Genomic DNA, 14,567 nt, shown 5'->3' on the forward strand with positions numbered 1-14,567 from the left:
GTCCCAGTGCCGGTCCCGGTGCGGCCGGTCAGGGGCTGCCGCCGGCCCGCGCCGCGCCGTGCTTCTCGGCGAACCTCCTGCGGGAACAAAGCGGGGTCAGGCGGGCACCGGGGTCCCCGGCCGCACGCCCCCGGGAGCCAGCCGGGCGCCCCCCTTCCCCGGGGCAGCCAGGGCGCCAGCCCCCCCCCGCAGCGACCCCGGTGGGAGACCCCCGAGGCAGGGAAACCACGGAAACACGGGGCAGACGGGCGAGCACAGCCCCATCTCTGCCCCCAGGCCGGGAAACCGCGGTGACCCCTGCAGAAACACGGGGCAGACGGGCACGCACAGCCCCATCTCCGCCCCCCCCGGCAGGGAAACCGCGGTGACCCCTGCAGAAACACGGGGCAGACGGGCGAGCACAGCCCCATCTCTGCCCCCCCCGGCAGGGAAACCGCGGTGACCCCTGCAGAAACACGGGGCAGACGGGCGAGCACAGCCCCATCTCCGCAGAGATCCGTCCAGGGACGGAGCTCGATGCTTGGGCGTGCCAAGAACAGGCCAGCGCTGGAGACACCGACTCCAGCCCCCTGCAAGCGCAAGCGGYGCCGTGCCGTGCGGCCCTCACAACATCTGCTGCACAGCCCACAGGGCACTTCCCAATGCTCCCTGCCAATCCAGACGTGCTGTACAAGGGCAAAAGCTGTAACTACCACGTGACACAACGGAGACTGGGAACCGGGCTGGGGAGAACCTAAGTGTCCAGAACTCTGCAGCAAGGGGGAAGCTGTTGGGATCATCTGACAACTTCTCTGAGAAACCAGACTTGGTTGTTTCCATACCCTCAAAAAACACTTTGGAGACTAAGCCTGATGAGCCCACGACAGAGATTACATGATACACTGACCACAGGACACGACGCAACCCAGGAGGACACTGCTACAAGCTCTACCTGGCTGCTGCAGGCAGTGAGAAGCAGCAGACCCAGCTTGAAAAAATAAGGAGGTGCAGATGTAGCCTTGATACCCAGCTACCTGCAAACCACAGCCCCACACAGCAGGAGCGGGATCGACACAGGGCACCCTGAGGTTGGGGTCGTCACAGAGAGAAGGCAAAGAGAAAATTTCTCAGCTGAGGTCACCAAGCGGAAACAGAGCGTGAGAGTTTCTCTGAAAAGCCAAAGGGTTGAGCAGAAAAGAGAAAACCCAGCAAAGGGCTGGACCACAGTTAAGTGGACTGCAACAGCGCTGCAGTCAACAGAGGCTGGAGGGCAGGACGCTGGCCACAGGCAGTTCAGCACAGATAAGATGATCATAAATTTCTCAGCTGCTCTTATGACTGCTGCAGGGTTGCAGCTGGAGGCTCCACATCAGCAACTGACTTGGGACACTCCCCAGACCACACATTTGCTAGAATCAGACCCTATTTTCATTTCAAACTTGTCTAGAGTTTAAGAAAACTTAGGTGAACCTGGCAGGCAGAGTACATTGTCCTCAAGAAAGCCACAAGGCTAAATAAATCACTGTTACAGAAAAGCCCAAAAGAGCATTAAAAACATGTCACAGGAGCAGAATGTGGGCTGTGTCAAACAAAGCTGCAAGAGCCAGCTGGAGAATGACAGCAGCAGCTTTGGGTTCAGAACAGGTGATTGCCTGGGTTTCAGGAATTAGATTTTCTGGTCAAGGTTTCCCGACATTATCACTCTCCTGAGTCACCCTGCCAGCAGAGCCCCAGCCGGCCACTGTTCAGGAAGTCCAAGCACAGTATCTGCCTGCTTCCAAAATGTTCTATCTGGACACGCCAGAATGCATGCGGGAAGTGCTATGGACAGCTGTTAAGAAGCTGGAAATGTCCCTAAGTGTGGGACCCATGAGAGCTAAGCTTTACACCTAAGTTCAGATGAGAGATGCATGCAGAACACTCAAGGGCCCAGAGACAGAAAAGCACAGGGGCATGCAAGAGGAGGTCAGGACCAAAGACTCCATGTGGGAAAACAGGGAGAGGTCCCGCTGCAAGACTGTCAGACTCCTGTGACCACCACCCTAAACTAACATGTCCAGAGGCTGTCATTTCAAATGTGCACTGCTATTGAACATTAGGTAGTTGGGGAATGAATAGTGCCCCAAAAGCAGAATTCTCCACTGATAACAGCCAAGTCCCACTGTGAACCTGCAGTGCTTTTAGCAGCATGAGCAGAGGACCGTATGAAAAAACACATTAGGCAAGCCTTGAGCAGTGAACCTCATTTGAGCTTGAAGTGACAGAATGACAGGGGTTGCTCCGGTAACCCAGAACTTAAGACAGACACACACACATTCCCAAGTCTATGACAGCAAGAAAGTCCCTTCATTGTAATGAAGGAAGATCAGGAATAAAACAACCTTTTCCAAATTCTGTTGAGTTCTGTTGAGTCCCTTCTTGTAGAAGTATAGAGACCGCTACTCTCTAGCAATAGTCAGAAGGCCCTCAGAAAAGGGGCACAAAAGATCAATGTACAGAGGAGCAACACAAAGTAGGGGGTAGCCACAAGAGAGGATATCCACCACCTTCTCTTTGCTGTCGAGCAGATTGCACCCAGCAAAAGCCCTGAGCCACCTCTGTGCTCATGTGTCATGAGACAACTCTGAAGATAGAGTCTAACCTTCTCTATGCCATAGGACTGCTCTGAGATATAATTCCTCTAAATTGAAATAATCTTTCAGAAGAACAGACTTGTTTAAATTCTTGGTGACTAAGCCACCTGCAATCACCTAGGACTAGCCCTTTAGGAATGTGCACTTAGAATGTGCCTAACTTCAACTTCCAATCATGGAAATTTCCTAGACTTTTGATAGTAGAGAAAAACTGATGGAATGCCAAACACCCACAGAATTTCAAAGGTTTAATAGACCCCTGAGTCCCCACAACCTTCTCTCGATACTCCTGGAGTGTTCTGGACAAAGCTCAGTGCTACACCTGATCTTGGCAACAGATGGGTTCTCCCTGTGCAAAAAGTAGTGGTTCTTCTGGGCACACAGGTCTGGCCAAAGAGACTGCTGGAGGGCAGAATTCCTCGCCTTCTCCCAGTGCCTGTGACAAATCTGCCTTGGAAAGGAACACAGTACAGTGCGGGCACTGGCCGAGTTCAGTCAGATAAGCTGAACCTGCCCACTGCAGCCAGATGGAGATCAAAGCGTTTATGAAGATTCGAGCAGATTTTTGCCGAAGGGCGCATCACTCCTCACGATCCGTCTCTGCCGTGAGCAATCTGAAGGCTGGCAAAGCTATGCCATGCACGCACCCCTGTGTACAGGCCCTAGAAGATCAGCACACAGCTTGCCAGCGAATGTATTCATGTGTTAATTACTGACTAGAGTGCATACCCTGTCCTGCAGCAAGCAGGCCTTTTGTCAGCTTGGGCTGAAGCAAAGGCTGTGTTATCTCTACCATCTTCTAAAACATCTTCCAAGGAGTCAGCCAGGCTCACCTGAAAGACGCTCAGGCACTGAGAAACCATCATTCCTGCTAGCAGCTTATTCCACCGATTAATCAATTTCCTTTTCAGAAACACCTATCCTACTCCCTGTGTAAAGTCTGTCTGCCTACAATTTCCAACTGTTAGTTACTATTCTGCTTTTCTCTGACAGATTAAAGAGCCTTTCTGTACCCGGTTCCTTCACCCATAAAGATAACCATCTCATTTACAGCAAGTTTAACACACTTCACTTGCCCTCAGATTCATATTGTGATTCCTCTCCAAACTTACTCTGAATTTTCAGAATCTTTTCCAAATAAAACCCAGATGCCAGAACTGGACACTCTTTCCAACATTTGCCTCATCAAAGCCATACACAGACGTCCAACTCACTCCCTGCTCTTTGTTAGCATTCTCCACTTATACAGAGGAAGATTAATTACACTACCACTGTTGCCAAACATCAAGCTTCTTTTTCAAAAGGAATGTTCCACAGCATCAACACTAACTTAAAAGAAATCTATCTAAAAGTCATTGTGGGACTATATCAGTCAGATCTGTAACACCAAAGAAAAAAATCTTGTTTTCTGATAATCCCTATGGCCCAAAAGCTGTGTTTCTGACAAATAGCTTCTATCCTACCTAGTCCCCAAAAGCAGAAGCTTACTGACAAAACAGGAGACAGAGCGTTTCCCAGAAATGACAAGGGGCTGCATGCTTGGGAAAAGTGAAAAGGAGGCACATATCTGTTGCCTCTTCTTCCAACCCCAACTCACTGTCTCAGTCCCACTGTCTTGGGCCAGAAGAGGAGGATGGGAGGAAACTAGGCAAAGCGAGGGCCGAGCCTTGCTTGGGGCATACCCTGATGCTGCTGGGGGCAGGGTCTTGGGGCTCAGAGAGCATGAGGTGCAGGTGGACTCTCACCTCCTGGCATAGTCGTAGAGTGCTCGCTTCCGCTCCTGCAAGGACAGATGCCGCTCCACAGGGGACTTTGCAAATTGCTTTGTAGCTGGCTGGAAGGGAAAGGACAAAAAAAAATCAGAAGACAGTCAAACAAAGCCAGGAGACCTCTGTATTGGCCCTGAAAGCACCCAGCATGCCAATTCAGTCTCCAGTTTAAAATTTTCAGTTCCCCTGACATCATGGCTAGCCCTGAACATAGGCCAAGCTCTGGCTACAAGCCATCAGAGCAGGGGAGACACCACAACCACCAAAGTACCTTGGAAGAAGGCACAGCTATGGAGCCCTGGATGCCAGAAGCAGCTGCAGCCTGGGAGGTAGATGGGGCAGGCAGGTCAGTATTAGCCTCCTTACTTTCAGGGAAGAAGGGCACTCTCCCCTCCAGCAAGTTGGCAATGGTGGTATCCACACAATTGGTCTGGGCTGTAGGACACAAGAAGATCTGTTAAAGAGGGAGCTGCTGCAGTCAGGACACCCGCATCCTTGCTGCCGACATGCTCCATAGAGCAGCAGAGACCAGGCTTCTGCTTTCAGGTATCACAGCAATTAGCATGGAGGGTGGTCCTGTGTCGCTAATACCTCAGGCATGTGCTTACCCAGATCTGTCTTGATGACCTCCAGAGGCACATGAGGCAGCACCTCCTTGACCCGCTGAGCCATTGCTGTGATCCGCATATCCTCAGGAGCGAAGGACCCAGCACCAGTCAAGCCGGAAGGCATCCTGGGCCTGGCTGCCAGGGTTGAGGCTGCAAGAGAAAAAACAGAGGGCATATAAGGGTCGCCTCAAAGTGCATGGCCTTCAAGTTGTAACAGCTTCACTTTCTCTAGTTTGATTTGATGCGATAAGAAAGCAGGATCTCCTGCACACCACCATCCTGTCCATGCTTGGGAATGGTGGTCCTCTCCCTTCCAGCTAGCTACACCCCACAGCCTAGAGCACATAGCCCAGAGCCCTAGTCCCTAAGAAGATGTCTGGGACAGGGCGACATGTCTTCTCCTCTCCTTCCACGCCTCAGTGACCAAGAGCAGACTGCAACCTCCCCAAAGGCAAAGTATAGGTGGTTGCTCCAAAGTCAGGAAACTACCTAGGCCACATACCTGGGGCAAAGGGGAGAAGTGACGTGTGTCTCAGTCTCTTCATGTGTTCAGTTTTATCTGCTGCAGTGAGCCGTGTGGATACCACACCCAGCTCCATGGCTAAGAGCTACGGAAACGCAGACAAGAGAGTCACATGTACATGACACACAACACATGCATGACCCAGGCATTCCCATCTCGTAGGGGAGTATATCAGATGTACAGGCCTGCTTGGAGCCACAGCGAGGGGAAAAGGGCTAGGAACTGATTTCTCCAGAGCCTCAGTGGCGCGTTTCAGTGTTGCATGGAGCACAGAAAGGACCAGGAATACGCAATATCATCCTGTCACAACAGGCTGACAGGGAGATGCAAGATCTTTGGCACAGGAGCTATGAGATACCCAGCACACAAGGGAAAGGTAGAGAAAGAATCACTGTTTCATTTGTAGTGTTATGAAAGGTGGGTTCTTATTGCAAAAGGTTTGAACTAGATGGGGAGAGCCTCGAAACTGTCAGAAAGGATAAATGGGGAGTCGCAAACAGGCCATGGAAGAACTGAACAGTATTAAGGGACAATAAATATGGGCCAGAGCTCCCATCATACAAATACACCCATCTAGAAATGCCCTTTGCAACTCTGCTTACGCCCCCACTCTCCTCTGTGACCATCCCAAATTGCAGTAGCCCTACACATCCCTCTCCCACACCATCCTCCTACCTCCTGAACTCGGAGCGCAAAATCTTCACTCAGTTCTTCAGCTCGTCTGGGGACAGACGGCATCCACCTGAATGGGGACAACAGCACTGGGCTGACTGCTTCGAGGGCTGCTGGAGGAGCCAGCCCCATCTGGGATCAACAGTGAAGTGGCACTATCCCCACCTCAGCTCTCCCTGCTCACCCCAAATCTCTTCCTACAAGACAAGAGTCAAACCCCACTGCTAGCTTGCAAAACTAGGGGCAAGGCATAGCTCAGAAGACAAAACTGGCTCATCTGATCTTTAAAAGCACTCAAGGATAATATGCAAAATATCTCCTAATGAAGTTCCCAGAGAGGCCCCAAATGAGGGGACGTTGCCATCCACATGACAGTAGAAAACAGATCAGCAAGAGTCAAGCCAGATATGGCCAGGGTAAAACTACAGCACAAAACTTTTCCTTGCTGAAATAGCCCAACCCCTATATCCACAGTGGAAAGAATTTGTGTCCAAGACCCTTCCATTACCTGCAGACCCTTATTACACCAAAGCAGCTCAGCCAGTCTGGGCTTGCCAGGGCCCTAGGAAGGTGTCTGAACTTCCTCTGCAATTCACAAGGGATTGCAGAGAAGAGACAGATGCTAGAGGACTGAGCTGCCTGCAGGGAACCACCCATGGGATCTGAGCAACCCTAGGGTGAATTACGGCAGCCAGAGGAACTAGCATCAAAAATACACCAGACAAACTTGAGACAAAAGTCCCCTGAGACTCTTCTTCACCAGCTGAAAGCAGGAACTATGAGCCCTCTCCACTTTAGAAGCTGGTTGAAAGCACCTGGCTTGGATCAAATAATGCTGAACAAAGCCACACTACGATACCACAATGCGGGTGCACGTCAGTGCATACCAAAAAAACTCATATTACAATGGAAAGGGGCAAAAACGTCAGGCCCTCTGCCCACCCTAATCCCTACCCCAAATGAGAGAGAGAGAGAGAGAGGGAGATAGTACCTTACTTGATAAACTGTGAAGGGAACAAAGAAGGTCCAGAGAAGCTCTGTAATCCAGGAGGAGTCAGCCACACTCTAGGGAAGAAAGGACAATAAGACTACGGCCCACATAGCGACAGCCAGTCAGGCCTCCATCAGGGAAACGGGCAGGCAGAACACAGCTAGGCCATAGCGATAACAGATGCACAGACAGAGATGTGGGGATCAGGCAAGAGGGAATGACAAATCCAAAGTACAGCAAAGGCAAGCCTCAGGGCAGATTCATCTTCATTAGTTCCTCACCAGGCAGGGCAAGAGAGTCAAAGTTTTCACTGCTTTAAGTTGCCTTTTCCTCCCACTGAGAGAGCAAAATTTTCCTTCACAACCCCCCACATTCGCTATTAGAATCCGCCTCTAGAAAGAACCGAAAATCGGCCCTAGAGCCTACTACACTTCCTTAGCATCATGAACAGTCCTTATTCCCCGGACCTCCCACACTAATGAGGTTCCATGGACTCATGAAATCTTGCTTGCTGTTGTTGTGGGAACAAGAAACTCTTATTACAGATGATTCAGATCACACCTAGCCTCAACAGAATGGCTGTCCTGATGGGAAAAGCCTATGTAATGTCTCAACTCCCATAAGCTTTATTTCTTCATTTCCTAATAGGTTGCACTGCAAAGTTTTAAATAACTCTTCTCTTTGAAGATAAAACATTAAAAGTGAGCCATGGTTTATTATTTTCTTTCTATTTCTAAAGACTAGTAAATAGCCTTTTCTCTGAGAAATATYATGATGCCTGGCCAGAAGACAGCAGCTAAGCATGGAACGTGGGCTCACAACTTAGGGACTCTCCATCCTTCTTAATTGAACATGACCCTGAGCAGCCTGACCAAACTCAAAAGTTAGCCTGMCTCTGAGCAAAAAGCTGAACTAGAGACCTCCAGAGATTCCTTCCAACCTACTTTTTCAATGATTCTAATGATTCTTCTATTGGATGGTCACTGAATGGATGGCTCTTTCTAGGATTTTTCTAATTGCTTACTTTTATTCTGCATGTGACCAAACTTTCCATAAGCTGGTGAGAACAACATCTCAAGATCTAGCTAGCAATGCATCTGCCTCAACTTGCTTTAGAAGTGACTTCATCCTGGACCAAAGGTGCATGGCTCCAAGACAGGGCTCACACGTGATTTATTCAAAGGCTTAGAAAAAGGCAATATAAATGAGAAAAGCCTGGAAACCAGAGATACCAAAGGTAACATAAAGAAGCCTCATCTGCTGGATCTGAAACAGATGAGAAGCCTAAGAGATCTAATGCCAAATGCCTTATAGTGATTCCAACAGCCGGTCCTTAAAGTTACACTGACACATGCCACAGAATGAACAAGAGTCTACAGAATCACCGAAAATTTTAGGTTAGAAACAACTTCTGGAGAAAGCAGTCCTAGTTAGATTAGGTCATGTGAGGCTGCGTCTAGTTGACATATGACTGTCTCTGAGGAGGGAATTCCCACAACTTTCCTGCGTCCCTGTCCCACTGTTTGTCCACTGTTTTGTTTGTTTTTTCTTATTCAAAACCAGGATTTCTTGTGCTGCAGTTTGCGACCATTGCACCCCATCATTTCACTGCACACCTCCAAGAAGAGTCTGGCTCTATCTTCTCTGCAACCTCTCATTAGGTGGTTGAAAAGAGCATTAAGATCTGCCTTCACTTTCTCTTCTCCAGATAAAATAAACGGAGTTTCTTCAGCCTCTCCTCATATATCATGCACTCCAGCCCCTTGACCACCTCAGTAACATCCACTGGACTCCCTCCAGTTTGCTGACATCTTGCTTGCACTGGGGAGCCCCAAATCAGACACAGCACTTCAGCTGTTGTCTCACAAGCACCAGACAGAGGGGAAGAAACACTTCCCTTGGCCTGCTGGCTGCAGTCTAGCTAATATAGCCCAGTAGGTGGTTGACCTTCATCGCCCCAAGGGCACACCGCTGGCTCCTGCTCACCTTGTTCATCAGGACACCTGTCTCCAGGACCCTTTCTGCAAAACTCTGCTTTCTAGCCTGTCAGTGCCCAGCCTGTCCTGTTCCACAGGGTTAATCCAGTCCACATATATCCAAGACTTTGCATTGCTTTTGCTGAACTTCATGAGCTTCATGAAGTTGCATCAAGAGCTACCCCAATGCCAAGTCTGCCTGTCCCTGGAAGCTGAACTGTCGAGCTATGCCCCAAGGATTCCAGAAAGCAATGTTCAATATACAGTACAGGTCGGCGAGCCTGCTGCCCCCTTTCAAGGTTCCAGTCAACTGGAGTTGGAGAAAATTCCTTACAAAACCCAAATTTGGTGGTTTGTTCAGCACAGTGTCTGCTATATATCATACTCATATCTAAGAAAACCGTCTGTGAAGCACTGATTGACCATTCACAGGATCCAATCTCCAGTCCTGGGAAGTTTCTGAATAACCTAAGAAATCCAACCAGAATTTATTTAGCTAATTGTGCACGAAGGCCAAAAAATCCTGCTAGACTTTTGAAGGTGAAAGTCTGGGCCAAGAAGTGATTATAACCAAAAAGGTCTGCACTTAAGTGTATTCTGTTCTCTCCATCACTCATGAAGGAAAGGCTGCACAGACAAATGTAAAGATTTCCCTACAACTTGTCACATCACACTGGACTTCGCAGAGGAGCCAAAAACATATAAAGAATACATATTCATTATAAATAGTCCAGAACGCGACAGGTCTCCCACTTCTCTGGAGGGGTCATTTAAAAATTGAAAACACCCTCACTATTAGGAAACTGCACCTTAATTCAAAATTGAACTTGCATAGTATCAACATCTAGTCTCAGCACTTGCAAAGACTGTTATGTGCTTTGTCAGAAAAAAATATGAATTCTTCACTCTTAAGCCTCTTCTCCAACATGCAAGCAGCTATCCACAACAATCTCTCCCCCTTATCTCTGATAAGCTGCTTAAGCTGAGTATCTTCAAGTCTTATTCTCTAGATTCTGCATCATGTCTATGGCTTCCTGAGCTCTCTCTAACATTGCCACACTTTTCTTGACAGTGGGGACACCAGAACTTCCCATATTTTCGCAGTAGTTTTCACCATCACAATGCACACAGTTAACACCATGTCCCTCACTGTAGCAGACATTGCTCTTGTTATGCACCCACTGACGATCCTAGACTTGTAAGTAACAGTAACTCACTGGCAATTCATCCTGAGGCTGTTACCAGTTTCTCCATCAGTCAGTCTGTTTCCTTCCTCCATACTCTCTGCATCAGCTTGCAGCCTTGGTTCTTGAATAGCCTCACAGTTGGGTGTACTAATATGCGTTCTTTTGGATTGAGACCATTTGACCAGGCAATTCAGATCACTATCAGTAATCCAGCTCATTCATTATTCATTAAACCAAACTTTACCAGCAAGGATCTTAATATTGTGATCTACAGCACTGATGAAAGTACTAAATAGTGCTGGGTAAAGAACTAATTCCTAACATAATCTCACTTTAAAAACACCTGCTTGCTGAAGTTTTGGTGTGGACCATGATGTTTTGTGACCTGCTGGTAAGCAGCCTTAAACCTATCAAACGTGTCCTACCACCTTAAAAAGTTGCACCACAGAAAATCAGCTAAAATGCCTGACAAATATAAAATGCAAGGTTTTTTTTAATCAGCCAGATCCATACATCAAACCAAGGAAAAAAAGAAACTCAATAAAATCATATTCTGTAAATGAGCTGAAAACAATGTTATTGCAACCTATTTAACAGTGTGCGTATTATCATAATGAACTTTGCTACTTTTCTGAATCTGCTGTTGCATCACATTACCTATCTGCACTTGGGGGACATGAGTTCAAGTATCTAACCTAGAAAGTCTTACATAACTTTTGGCACATCATCCAATCTCCAAGGCAACTGGAATTACTCTTTCAAAACCCTTTAAAAGAAGAGGAGATGAGAAACAGCAATACTATGGTCATGAAAGCCAGATGGTATAACATTAGACAGCCTGGCCACTAGAAAGTTTATCAAAATTGCCAGTGTAACTGAAAGAATATTGATTTAGTCAGATGGAGTTTCCTAGGAAATGCACTCGAAAAAAGAAAAGTGTTAACACTGGGAAGTTAGACCTTGTGATGAAAGGAAAAAAGATCAGCCTGCAATAGCTATAGGCTTCAAAGCAGAAGCAAAATTACTCCTGGTACCAAGACCCTTACATAGTGCACACTTCCAGAATTTCTCTTTGCTCTAAGCCCGCAGACTCACCACAGTGATCAAAGGTCTCTGAACTTGCAGGGCAACTGGCTGTACCATATCCATGATCGAGAATGGCCAAGAGCTGAAAAGGAGGAATTCAGCAGTGAATGACTCCCAAAGCTAAAAAGACAGCCCCACCTTAGGAATACCCATTTCCAGTACCTGAAACGGAGCAAGCCAGCTCGGCCATTAGTGGCAGCCTCCTCCGGGAACAGCAGCAGTGGTGGGTTTCCTCTGTGAGACGAATATGCCTTCAGGGAATCCACCAGCTCTGCTCGGCTTCCTGTTACTCCCAGCTCCATGAACCCCCGTGACCAGCAGATGAAGCCAGGGGCACCATTCAACGCAGGCTGCAAGGAAAAACAAGAGCAAGCAGAGATGCCTTCTCGTCCTTCCTTCAAGGCTTACTTTCCCGGTGACAGCAGAAGAAAAAGTGCCTGCTTATCAGCAAGAACTCCTCTAGGGGCTCAGGAAGCAACCTAAATGCTAAAAATTCTAGTAGCAGAGAACTTGTTACTGTCAGGCTTCAGTAACTGCTCGGGTCCCGATTCCCTTGGAATTTGATTCCTGATCTTCAGTTCAGATGGTACCTTGTCTGTCTGAGAAACAGATTTCCTCCCTGCCTTGGGTTACAACGATATTCCCCAAGTCCTCTCTAATAGTTCCTGACATGCTTGGTAAGGGATACATTAGTTCCAAAATTTGTTTTTCTCTAGATAAGGACCAAGTCTACTACCCTTCAGGATACAGTATCAAGTAACACCCAGAAATATTTGGAGTCAGTTGACTGAAGAATTCCATACATAAGGAATTTTTTAAAAGCTACAGGGAAAGTTACACATCCACCAACATAGCACAACAACCCCAGCGCTACTACCCTGCCACGCAGCTTCACTCGCTGCTTCCTGTGCAGGTGCAGCCAGCTGCTCACACACACAAAAGCAGCACCCAGCACTGTCAGAAAACCCCACAACCAACCCTGTTTCCGATATGATCTACTTGAAAGGCCAGAAATTTGGCTAGAATTTGCCTGTTTTAATAAATTCAATCCCCACCGGAACCCTTACCTTTTTCTGTTCCTCCCCACCGTTTCAGTTTCTCACAGAGAACCTAAGAGCATGACGCTGAACTACAAAAAAAAGTTCAAGGCTTGCGCAATGAACTGAAGAGGCTCAGGGCAAGAACTAAGTTCTGAAAGAGGCCTCTGTGCACCTCTCTGTGAAAAAGATACTTCCAGCCCCACCATGTCCCAGCTCTAAGATTAACTCACCGTATTACATGAGGTCAGAAGGTTGATGACATTGTGATCAAAGTGTGTCACATGGTTGGCAATATACACCCTCACATTGACATCACGAAGCCGGGGATCACTTTGCCGCACAAATAAGCCCAGCACTGAGCACATTACACGCACAATAAATCTGGAGAGGAAAAAAGGGGGTCTCCTCAGGTACTGCAGTCTGAGCCACAGCAGGATTAGATATTCAACAAACAAAAAAAGACCTAGGAATTCAGGTGAATTGAAGAAGGACGTGGTCCTACAAAGCAAGAATGAGTTCACAGATGTCTGRGGCAGGAACTGCTAGGGGGCTGCAGCTGGGGGGTTGAAGGATACCTGCAGAATTGTAGCAGCAGCATGAAATACAGGGCAGCAACCCCTACAGAGAATCTCTCAGCAGGATATCCAGCTGATCCAAGGTTTAGCAGTCCTTGAGCACTCAGGAAGAAACTGCCAGTTYTAGTTTTAGCAGAGAAGGCACCTTCATGAGCCCTGGGGACAAAGAGGCCCTAAAGAGCAGTTCCCTGTGAACCCCTGCATGAACCAAGCCTCTACAGCTCCCAACCCCAGGATGGCTAGGGCAGCCGTCCAGCCCCGGGCAGCTCTACAGGAGCGTCTGCACACCACATCCCCACCCCGGGCTGCAGCAGGAGCTCCGCACCCCGGGGAGAGCCAGGCCCACGCACCGTCGCAGCACGCTGTCAGGCAGGGCGCAGCTGACCAGGAAGACGTGGACGCCAATGAAGAGGCGCAGGATGAGCAGGCAGAGCCCCACGGGCGCGTAGAGCAGCAGGGCCAGAAGCAGGAACCCATCGGTCGGAAACCTGCAGGGCCGAAGAGCAACACGCASAGCTGGAGCACACAGTGGGGACACGCACGGGACAGTCGGTCCCCCCGGACCCCGGCGGACGCCCCGGGCCCCGCAGGGCCCGCACGAGGCCTCCCGCGCCTCCCCCAGCCACCCCGGCCCATCCYACGCCTCCACCGCGGGCCTCCCGGGAAACACCCTGCCCCCGCGGGGCCCCGCGCGGGACACCCGACCTGCCCCACGGGACACCGCTCCCGGCGGAGAACCCCGGCCCCCCCGAGCCGCCCCGGCTTCCCCCGCCGCCCGCCCGGGGGACACCTCGCCCCCTCCCCGAGACCCCCGGGCCTTTCCCGGGGCACCGCAGCCCGCCCGGGATCCCTCATGGGCACCGGCTCTCACCGGTACGAGTCGAAGAGCCGCTCGGGGCCCGGGGCCGGAGGAGGCTCCATCCCCGCCCGGACTCGGCGCCTCAGCGGCGTCCGCCACCCGCCGCCATCTTCCCCTCGGCCGCCCGCCCGCCTGCGCGGGGCAGCCTGGGAGGCGGCGGCGGCCTCCCAGCGTGCACCGCGGCCGCAGCCCGGCCCCGCCCGACCGGAGGAAAGCGCGGGGGCCGGCAGCGCGGGGGCTGCTCTGGGCACGGACCCGGCTCCCCCCGCGGGGCTGCCCGCGGCGAGCAGCGCGACCGCGGCGGGACCGCAGCTCCCAGCACGCCTGCGGCGGGACTACAGCTCCCAGCGCGCCCCGCGGTAGAACTACGTCTCCCAGCATGCCCCGCGGCGCGGAGCTGGCAGTGGGGGTCCGCCAGCAGCGGCGGCCTGCCCCAACCCGCGGTAGAACTACGGCTCCCAGCATGCCCCGCGGTGGGCTACGACTCCCAGCATGCCCCTCGGTGGGACTACGACTCCCAGCATGCCCCGCGGCGGGACACGTAGCCCGTTAGGCTCTCGCGCGGCGCCGCCGCTCCCAGGGGGCCCCGCGGTTCCGGTTCCGGTTCCGGAGCCCGCCGGAGCATGGCGGCGCTGGCGCGGTGGGCGCGGGCACCGCTGACGCTGGCGG

General features: G+C 50.6%; 1 protein-coding gene across 4 annotated transcripts; it reads right to left on the reverse strand.

The window, feature by feature from the left end:
• On the reverse strand, positions 1 to 14,034 carry AUP1 (AUP1, lipid droplet regulating VLDL assembly factor). Of its 4 annotated transcripts, XM_026091472.1 has the most exons (12): positions 13,911 to 14,034; positions 13,390 to 13,527; positions 12,695 to 12,845; positions 11,587 to 11,774; positions 11,434 to 11,506; positions 7,176 to 7,249; positions 6,188 to 6,254; positions 5,492 to 5,597; positions 4,990 to 5,139; positions 4,653 to 4,816; positions 4,358 to 4,446; positions 1 to 77 (listed from the first exon to the last, which is right to left on the reverse strand). In XM_026091472.1, exons 1-12 carry the CDS (start codon positions 13,958 to 13,960, stop codon positions 29 to 31), a joined length of 1,299 nt encoding a protein of 432 aa, XP_025947257.1. In that variant the 5' UTR covers positions 13,961 to 14,034; the 3' UTR covers positions 1 to 28. The 4 variants fall into 4 exon arrangements, with proteins under 4 accessions (XP_025947257.1, XP_025947258.1, XP_025947260.1 ...); XM_026091473.1 differs by lacking the exon at positions 6,188 to 6,254 and having other exon boundaries at positions 7,181 to 7,249; XM_026091475.1 differs by lacking the exons at positions 13,390 to 13,527; positions 13,911 to 14,034 and adding an exon at positions 13,040 to 13,142.
• Between the last annotated feature and the right edge of the window lie 533 nt (positions 14,035 to 14,567).

Source organism: Apteryx rowi, unplaced genomic scaffold (genome assembly GCF_003343035.1).
Source record: "Apteryx rowi isolate R43461 unplaced genomic scaffold, aptRow1 scaffold_903, whole genome shotgun sequence".
Classification (NCBI taxonomy): Eukaryota; Metazoa; Chordata; class Aves; order Apterygiformes; family Apterygidae; genus Apteryx; species Apteryx rowi.

What these genes read in the sequence shown, in the direction of transcription:
- AUP1 (XM_026091472.1), bottom strand. Translation starts at nt 13,960, where the DNA reads ATGGAGCCTCCTCCGGCCCCGGGCCCCGAGCGGCTCTTCGACTCGTAC. An exon ending in TTCTGACCTCATGTAATACG is followed by an intron (nt 11,775 to 12,694) that starts GTGAGTTAATCT and finishes TTTTCCTTGCAG; the next exon opens with CCTGCGTTGAATGGTGCCCC. An exon ending in GGTCATCAAGACAGATCTGG is followed by an intron (nt 4,817 to 4,989) that starts GTAAGCACATGC and finishes TGTGTCCTACAG; the next exon opens with CCCAGACCAATTGTGTGGAT.